We start from the raw sequence: 10,181 nt of genomic DNA, 5'->3' as shown, positions 1-10,181 counted from the left end.
AATAATAATTTTATAGTAAGGCTGCTATTTGTAGCATCTGCTGTTAAAATATTATATAAATAACTGGGACCATTGGTATTCACAACAATACAGCATGACGAAATAAATTCGTAAGTAAAATTTTCCGTCAAGTAAAGGTAAACTGTAATTTGTGATCTAAGGTTTTATCTCTTCTCTCGTCACGGATTTTATTATCTCTAGAGTAGTTGATAATATTATGATGATTGTGCTAAACTGATATCGGTTATCGTACATTCATGATTATCTGATTACACTGTTACAAATTTCTTACGCCACTGCCGGCTGCGGAGTGCCTAGTTAACTGGAATTTTCATTTATTTGCTTCTAAACGGCTTCATTTCACAAGTAGGAGTAGGAAAACAAATACTTGGAGAATTTGTTATTTGATTCCGGCCGTCGACGATCCACATCGTGGTTTCAAGTAAACATACTCATAAATAATAGTTTCGGTGCCCTGGGTTTGCCATGTTCCACAGAGTATTTCGGTTGAGCAGTTCGGTCGGCCAAACAACAGTTTTGCGAACTCTCGTGGCCAAACACCATCATCGTGACATGCATTGTCGCAAAATCGTGTACGAAGAATATGGCGATCCCGTAAAAGTTGCAAATCTTGTAGAGCAAACGCTACCCGACAAACTTGATGACGAACAGGTATGATGCGATTGATAATTATTAAACAATCAGCTTCATAATAATATGTTTACTTGTTTACGTTTAAGGTCTTGGTGAAAATGATTGTTGCTCCAGTCAATCCTGCAGACATTAACACTATTCAAGGTGTGTATCCCGTGAAACCGCCATTGCCTGCTACTGGGGGCTTTGAAGGAATCGGAGATGTATTGGCAGTTGGATCGTGCGTTAAGAATCTCTGTCCCGGGGATCGAGTTATACCAGATGGTGCTATGGGTACTTGGTGTACAACTGGTGTGTTCGATTCTAAGCTACTAAGAAAAGTGAGTAGTATATAAAAGAAAGTAAAATATTTGATTTTGAATGCCTTGTTATGTTATAAAAGTTAACAACAAAAATCATAATAATTAGGGTGATTCCCAAAACAACTCATCCTCATTTTTTCTTTAAAAATAAATTTATTCAAATAATTTTTGGAATTTTTAAATATTTTTGTTTTAAAATGTTTGGGTTTTTTGTATTACTTAAAGAGTGTATTTGCAAACTTCTGTTTTTAAATGAAAACTCTCTTGTTTTTTACAAATTATTTAGCTAATAATTTTTCTAAAAATGTTGACGGATCAAAATCAATAACAACACACTATTGAAACTGGTGAACGACAATTTCCTATGTTGTACGTCTGTAAGATGGAGACAACACTTGTAGGTAATACACCCTCTTAAGGTATATTTAAAAATTCCAAAAACAAAATTTTGAATAATATCATTATTTGATGGGGTTAGCATGCTATCATGTGTATTGTGTATGTATGTTACATGAAAATTCTGAATACATTATGATATGTATCTCCTATTATGGTTCTTAATTAATAATTATATTCTTATGTTTCAGGTAAGTAAAGATACCAATGTGTATGCATTAAGTGGTATTTCTTCTAATCCGTGTACTGCATATAGAATGTTACATGATTTTGTTTCACTAAACAAAAATGATGTTATCATACAAAATGGAGCAAATAGTGCATGTGGTCAGAACATCATTCAATTGGCAAACATTTTTGGCTATACAAGTGTGAATATTATACGTAAACGACCTGAACCAGACTTGGAAAATTTGAAAAATCATCTTAAGTCTCTAGGTGCTTCATACATACTTACTGAAGAAGAATTAAGGTAAAATAATAATTATATTTTAGTAAGTATTTTTATGTTGTCTATGCAATCTATTAACATTTAATTTTTTCTTATTTAGGACTACTGATTTGTTTAAAAGTGGGATTTTACCAAAACCACGTTTAGGGATAAACAATGTAGGTGGTAAAAGTTCCACAGAAGTCTTACGTACATTGAACAAAGGAGGAGTGATGGTGACTTATGGTGGTATGTCGAGAGAACCAGTCATTGTTCCAACCGCTTCGTTTATATTTAAAGATATTCAACTCAGAGGTTTTTGGATGACAAGATGGCGTAAGGAAAATATTAACACCGAGCAATACAACCAAATGTATGATGAACTCTTGCAATATATGAAAGATGGCAAGTTAATTGCACCAGCTCACAAAACTTTACCATTAAACTCATTCAAAGAAGCATTACAAAACACAATATCATCCAAAGGCTTCATTGGTCATAAATACTTTTTAGATTTGCAATAACGAATGCTGCTACTGATACATATAAAATTATATAAATATATGTTTTTATATTTTTCGATTAAATACTCTCTACTAAATTGTATATTATACTAGTGTATATATTATTAATATATTTTTCCAAAATTAATATTTGTTATTATATAATGTTAGTTAATTTTTAAATAAATTTGTTTAGACTTAATTGTTCATTTTTAAAAGTGTCATTCCTTTATGTTAAAATAATCAACAGTACCTAGTACCAAATATTTTAAATTAACCAGTCATTATTTTTAGCTTAAAATAATTACCTACATATACAATACTAAATAGGTATTATATAGGTATAAATGTATAATGAAGCATTACAGTTAGTGTTTTCCTCAGTATGTACAGGAGTACTACACATAGTGTAATCAACCTGTTAACATGAAATTTATTTAAACATTTAAAATTAAATATTATTAGATACTAGGTGCTTGGACCCTAAACCAGACAACTAGTCATTTCTTATACCTGGTATATTTAAATTAAGTATAATATAGTCAATATAGTGGTGAATACATTTTCTCTAAATATATAAATATTTTTTCATAATCACTACAGTTATTTTTATATTCATTATTAGTAAAGACAATGTATTTAAATAATAAATAGATAGTATATTAGAAACTTGAATACATTTTAAAGTTTAAACAGACGTGTTAAACGTGTAGTTACAACTTGTAAGTAAACCTATTTTAGGAATCAGACCAATCGCAGGTGTTTCAAAACTAAATAAGTATTTATAAGTCCACCAGCTAAACATAAATGTACGTTAAGTAGATTTTATTCTATACCTGTATACCACCCTCTACATTTGTTAATGTGTCAATGCTTATCCAAAATGACCAAATTGAATACCATAAAGCAATACCTACATAGTATTTAATTAATGATTATAATATCTGGGTAATAACATACTTATGATTAGTTAATAAGTTAAAAACTTAAGTTATCAATTACTTTTTCCAATAACTATACTAGTTAAAAAATAACTAAGTTACCTATTAACTTAAAAAGGTGACCACAAATTTAAAAAAAAATCATTTTTAGCATTTAATGGTTCTTGTAATTGATAATTGTGTATCTATTTTATATTTCTCTAATATATGAATAAAATAATATAATATCTATATCTAATTTAATATGCTATATTACATATGGTTTATAAAAATAAATTCCTGTATAGATGTAGGTACCATAACTCAACTATTTTCTAGCTAGTACCTACAAAATATAAAGATTATAGATAGTAATTTTAAAAGTGACTAACTTGGCAAAGTTAATATTTTCCTAACATTTTGTTTATATTTTGAAATCACTTAAACTTAACTCAATCAACTATTCTATTAGGATAACTTAGCTTAACCTAGTTTTAAAAAAATAGTGAACATGCCCTGCTTTGATTATAATTTAATGAAATATCAGTACCTAGTGGCTAGTAATTTGTTATGTGATTCCTAGTTAAATGGTAAGAATATATTTCAAAATGTATGATCTTATAACCATAAATTATACTTTTAATAATAAAATAAATTTTTAAAAAAAGACTATAAAGTAGTGCATGTTAGCCACACATGGACGATCTTAACTATTTATGGACACAAGAAAATTTTGATTTTTATTAGTTTTTTTACTGTCGGTAAAAAATGTTTTGCTTGGTTAAAAAGGTTAGCAAAATTGAATACAAGGCTTCTCGTAAGTTGTTGTTGGTGGAAATTTAAAAAAATTATGCACATAAGTCCGCAATACTTTTTTATGATCGTCAAAATTTAGAATTTTAACAAAATAGGCATATTATTATATTTTATATTCGTATGACATTTTCAAAAGCAATTTTTTGGCAGAAGAGAATGTGGAAAAATCTACTATAATCAGTGGCGCCGAAGTCCATGCTAACGTCGGGCCATGGCCCGACCTCTTTTTTTAAAAATGTCGCCACATCATAACTTTATTATGAGCATGAGTGTATTAAATCCACGTCACTGTAATTACGAGTAAATATATATATTAGGGCAGCTGCTTCTATATTAAATAATTAATATATTGAGACCACGAAGTTTCGAAATTGCCCCACCACATTTTCAAAACTTTGGCGCCACTGTCTATAATACTATCCTAATAGTAAAATCAAATACTTTTGTCATAAGAATATCATGAAATATACTTAATACCTACCTAATATTATAGGTAGACAGAGCTCTATTCGCCCAGAATCGTTTTTCATTTACAATGATTTTGAACAATTGAATTTAAATTTAAAACATCCATTACATCGACCCCTCTAGACACCTACCTACCTATACTGGCTAGTGTACAGCAGGTCGGTACCCACTTGCCCAAATTTTATACATAGTATTAGTGCGGGGGGCACTGTACTGCGATTTATTTTAGAGACAATGGCTAATGAGTAAATATCTCCCCCCCCCATGAAAATTTCTGTCTATGCCACTGGGATGTAATGCCCTACATATATATAATACGACCAGAAATCTTAAGTGGTTTTATACTTTTAATATAATCACCTACACTTTAAACAATTCATTATTCATTTAAAGTTTATATTATTTACAGTAAATACATTTACCATATTACAAGGCTGCGTGCCTGAGTATAATTCACGATATTGATAATTAATAACATGTCTAGACCTACTGTGTGTGCCTGTGTTACATTAAACGGGCTGTCAGCTTGTGGTGCGAAAACGGAAGGAGGCCATCCACCTCGAATATAAATTCGCACCGAGAGGATGTTCCCACCGTGTGGGTAAAACACTAGTAGGTATAATAATTATGATGTATAGGTAAGTACACCTATTATATTATAATATACATTATACGTAACCTATACACAGCGATGACGCACACATAATATTATATTGTTATATGCAGGTTCCTACACATAGACATAATAGTACGTTTTATATAGGCATAATACCTACCTTTAAGACAATATAATAATAATATAAAATAGGTACCTATATACAGGGTGTTTTCCATCATAGTTCGCCGTGTTGAAGATGATTTTTTTCCGATCCAGTTTGAACACCACCATTGAGACGAACACTGTAGCGGCTAACTCTTGCACGCTTGTTATCGTGTATATGATTGATTGTGGTGAATATGATTGAAGTGTATTGAAATTTATTATTGGTAAAATATATCATTGCCGGACCGCACTACGCAATACAACCTAAATACAAAAGTAAAACTTGTGATATTCATACCTACCGTGCTCTATAAATAAAAATCTATTAGAAACCCACCGATAATTTACGCAAATTCACTGAAAGTGTAGAATACCTACTTAAGAGGGTGTGCAGCAACACCCACAAGGGGCCACATAGTGCGGTTGGGATTTTACAAACAATAACATACGAAATATACCCATACCCATAACATACCTATTATACCTATCAAATTCTCTTCGGCAAAAATCAATGCTGTGTTGTTAGCTTCATAAAATATTATTGTGAATAACCTAATAAATTATAGTATCATACAATTTAAAAGAACCTCATTGGCCATTGCCTGATTGCCTGTGTTTGAGCTTTGAAATTTTTACGATAGTTTAATTTCTAAGTGAGCTATGAGTGTGATCATATATTATTAAAATCCCAATACATAACCTGTTTAAAAATATATTAAACAGACATTAAATACCTAGCTATAACACGAAATTGTATTTAAATTTGACATGATGTACGACTGCGACTAAGAACGGAGTCAACACATTATCGGTTGTGCCGTCCTCTACCGCAGCTATTCTTTTATTCTTTTAAATAGAGATGATATCTAAATGGATAATCTGTGTAAACAGTTCAACAATCAACCCGTCGGTATTTTTCGAGTGAGTAAGTATAACTTTCAATCAATTAGCTGCAACTTATATAGGCGTTTAAATATTATACCTATTCGATAAAATTGCAAACACTCACATGCACCCTGTATACATGAACGGTATTAGTACGCGACTAGTATATACAGGTTACAGAGGATATCATATTATTTATATACATTGTACCTACGTAACATTTATAATTATAAATATATGTATACGCAAAATTATACGATATGAACATGATATACTCACAGGTTTCCATCGGAGTTTGTTATTCGTTTGCCCTCGTCGCCGTCGCAGTTCCTGTCGGCGCGCACCGCAGAAATAACGGACGCGAGTCTTTCCATTTTCTCGTCTCGCGAAAAATAATTACTTCGATTGCAGCAGCTGCACACGGCCGCGTCGCGTAAAGTACGCAACCACGGTACCGGTATAAGTTATAAGGTATAAGGTACACGTCGTATGCCGAAAAGTCGCGTCGCCGTCGTCGCCATTAGCGACATTTGCTTATAGATGACCGACCTCGTAACCTGCGCGTCGTCGGATGGCCGAAAAATTTAAAATCGAAAATAATTAAAGGTAGGTACACATGCGTTGTATGTATATCGTGGAGTTATATTATTATGCGACGTGTATAATATCATAGACTAAGGTTTTATCGCATATTGCCACTGCAAATATGGGAAATAGGAATAAATTAAAACCAAAGGCTGTGACACCCCGAGAGCATACACAAGTACACAACAGATACACCTCGTAATACCATTGATTATAGAAATATATTCCAATAATATAAGTGTTTAATATTGCCTAATAATCCATGGTAATACGCCGGAAACTCGAACGTCCTTTAGCTTATACACTATATTATATTAAAATAATGATGACTTTATATAGGTACTTACGCCAATAATGTCTAGGAGTTTAATAGGAGAGTGCTTGCTGTAAGTCGTAATAAATCATACTCGTAGACAAGACGTGTTTTAAGATTTTTAACTTGCGACATGTTTAATACGAATATCGGGAAACATAGATACTTATTATAAATTTATAAACCAGTCGATAACGATCGCCGAGAGGCAGAGAGGCACAGTCGGCTTTTCTGAAAATCACAGTCACTTATAAGACCGTGCTAAAAATAATTTTATTAACAAAATAATAATTTTTTTTTTTTTTTTATTGATCAAATAAAAAAACTCGGCAACTGCATGGCCATTAGTTAATAATTATTATTAAATATTATTTGTGTACGGTATACCACTATAATAAACTATTAATAATTGTTTGTTTAATATTTTAATATTTATATAACGAACTGGGTTCACTTACAAGAAAGTGTTTTTAATTAATTTTTATACATTTATTATACAATAAATAAAAGCTTTTATTAACTCTATATTATTTAAACATTTTAAATAATAATCGACACATTTATCATTCGTATTGCGCAGTAAAAAAGAAGTAATTTATACTACCTAGACCTAATGTTATATTATAAAGTTATTACATTTACAAAATTATTATGATTACCTATGTTTATTGTTTTCTTTTTTTACAGTTTAGGCAAAAATGCAACTCAATGCAACTTCTGATCCTGAAGATCTGGCTCCTATAGTTGAAAATGAGTTCTCCCACTATTCTCCCACGGCTAAAGAAGTAAAACTGGTATGTTATTTACGTATTCTTACTTAACTACCTAATTACAACCACAATATAACATTATGTTATGTTTTTTATGTTTTTATTATTTTAATAAATAAAAATTATTTTTAACTTCATATTATCATACATTTTTAAGTAATAATTAATAATGGAGAAAATATGTATCATTCGAATTGCTTAACTCAATTTTTCAACAATGAAAAGGTAATATATTTGATTTTTTTTTTTAAAGTTTCTCTGACAAAGTCGTCTAACTTGTTAATTACAGTATTTAAAAACGTATTTCAGAAACCTAACTTCGGAGAATCGTCTCGTTGGTTTAGGATTATTAAATATTCACAGAAATATTTTTATAACAGACAATATGATTTTAGACAAGTTGGCCAATAGTGAGCCAGCCAGGCGTTTACAACTTATTAATTATTATTAAATACTGATATTTAGTAGGTATCTAATATACATCGTGATCAGATAGGTAATTTTTGTAAGAAATTGAAAACAAATCATATAAATATTTTATGCATTTATGTAACTGTGTAAATTAATGCTATATAATATTTAAAAAACATAGAGATAAATCCGTGAATTTGACATAAAAAAAAAAGTCCGTTGTAAAATTGTATGGATAACATAATATAAGATTAAAAATATCTTGTTTTTAGAATTTATAATTACTTGCTTTGTTTATAACTATACTACTAACCTAATTTGTTTATAATAAAATTGATTTATTATTAATAAATACTACATTTTATTTCTTGTGGTAGGGGTGGCATATTTAATAAGGCTTGGAGTGGCACCTGTTCTAAATCCGGTACCTACTCGTTGTGATTAATGTTATTTTATGATATATTAAGGAAATCGGTGGCGATCCCCCCCCCCCCCGAAATAAAATGCTAGATAAGCACCTGGTATGGGCCAAACTTAAATTTTCATCCGAACTCTGCAAAATTGAATGTTATTGGAACTTATTAAACTTAGTTTTACATTTAAATGGTATATAATATAGTGTATATATAGCCACAAACATAGAAAATAGGAATAAATTAATTTATAGTACGCTGACTGAATGTCCAATACGAATCTGCTCGTACTGACAACCCCGAGCGCCTAGCACCTATTATATTGTATAGGTACACGGATACACGAGTAATACCATTGATTATCAATATTAGTATTTAGTATTAATAATCACGAATAATCAATATGATAATACGTCGGATGTCCTGCAGTATATACTTCGAGATTATAATAATTATCACTGTATTTACGCCAATATTGTCTAGGAGCATAGGATGCGTGCTGTGAGTTATAATATCATACACGTATAATAGACAAGTGTTTTAATAAACTTCGAACCTGCGACAGGTGCAGCAATATTGTATATTAATTTACTATATTGGTGGGTATGGAGTATAATATGTCACACGTAGAGCTGATGACATCCGTTATAGGATGAGTCAAACTTCACTTGAACTCAAATTTGAATCTTATTCGAACTTTTTTATACATTTAAACTGTGTACACAGTGTTATTATACAGGGTTATTCAAAACGGAGTTTTCTTACAAAACCTAACATAATACGAATATAAACTATAAAATTTCAAGTTAAAAATATTTGTATCCGTCATTTGTAACAATAGCGATGCGCAAACGTCCTGATGTGAGATTGTAACACCGTGGTTAGATAAAAGAGCTGGTAATAAAAATTTGAAATTAAACTTGGCCAGTTTTATTTTCTAACTTGGAATGGGTTTATGGAAACTTCTACAGTGTTAAGGCCTTTCCACGTTAAATACGTTGACATCCTTTGCTATAACATACGTTAACATTGCTTATACATCGGTAATAACTTAATGCATTTATCGATATTCGATATGAATAATATTATCGAATTGATATTTAATAATTATTTGAAATGGGTATTACCTGATACAATAATCACCCTACGTAGTACATTATTTTATCTCAACTTTGAGGATGTGATGCTGGATGACAAAGTTGTATAAGTTTCCTCACCACCTGTTCGCTTGTTAAGCTACAAGAAAATATAATAGTATAGCATAGATTTTGTTTAAATACATGACAAAAGTATTACATATGGTGAATTTTTTTTTGTGCTCTCCCCGGTATAATAGCCATAGTCCACGTCGTAAACGAGAACGTTCGAACACCGATTGACTACAACAATAATTAATAATATAGAACGGTATTATGAAAACTTGGATAAGGAAAGGTAAAAAGAATTTTGGAAAACTTTAAAAAATTACAAATTAAAACGGCAATCGGAAAAATATAAATATTATCCACGAATGTAAAAAATGTGACGTATATACCTAACTTAAATGTTTTTT

At 30.6% G+C, this 10,181-nt stretch overlaps 1 protein-coding gene and 1 long non-coding RNA gene across 2 annotated transcripts in view; both read left to right on the top strand.

Annotated features, from left to right (window-relative positions):
* Window positions 1–244: 244 nt before the first annotated feature.
* On the top strand, window positions 245–2,498 carry LOC111035539 (enoyl-[acyl-carrier-protein] reductase, mitochondrial). Its single transcript, XM_022317190.1, has 4 exons — window positions 245–672; window positions 741–974; window positions 1,544–1,824; window positions 1,904–2,498. The coding sequence occupies exons 1-4, from the start codon at window positions 487–489 to the stop codon at window positions 2,304–2,306; spliced, it is 1,104 nt and encodes a 367-aa protein (XP_022172882.1). The 5' UTR covers window positions 245–486; the 3' UTR covers window positions 2,307–2,498.
* A 3,932-nt stretch (window positions 2,499–6,430) lies between these two features.
* LOC111035547 overlaps window positions 6,431–10,181 on the top strand; it is a 15,866-nt gene continuing 12,115 nt past the window's right edge. Inside the window, exons 1-2 of the long non-coding RNA XR_002604654.1 lie at window positions 6,431–6,743; window positions 7,723–7,829. This is a non-coding gene — a long non-coding RNA (uncharacterized LOC111035547). The remainder of the gene's footprint in view (window positions 6,744–7,722; window positions 7,830–10,181) is intronic.

The sequence above is a fragment of the Myzus persicae genome, unplaced genomic scaffold, assembly GCF_001856785.1.
Source record: "Myzus persicae strain clone G006 unplaced genomic scaffold, MPER_G0061.0, whole genome shotgun sequence".
Classification (NCBI taxonomy): Eukaryota; Metazoa; Arthropoda; class Insecta; order Hemiptera; family Aphididae; genus Myzus; species Myzus persicae.
Note: the sequence above shows the minus strand (reverse complement) of the source record. Positions and strands in the feature narration are given on the sequence as shown.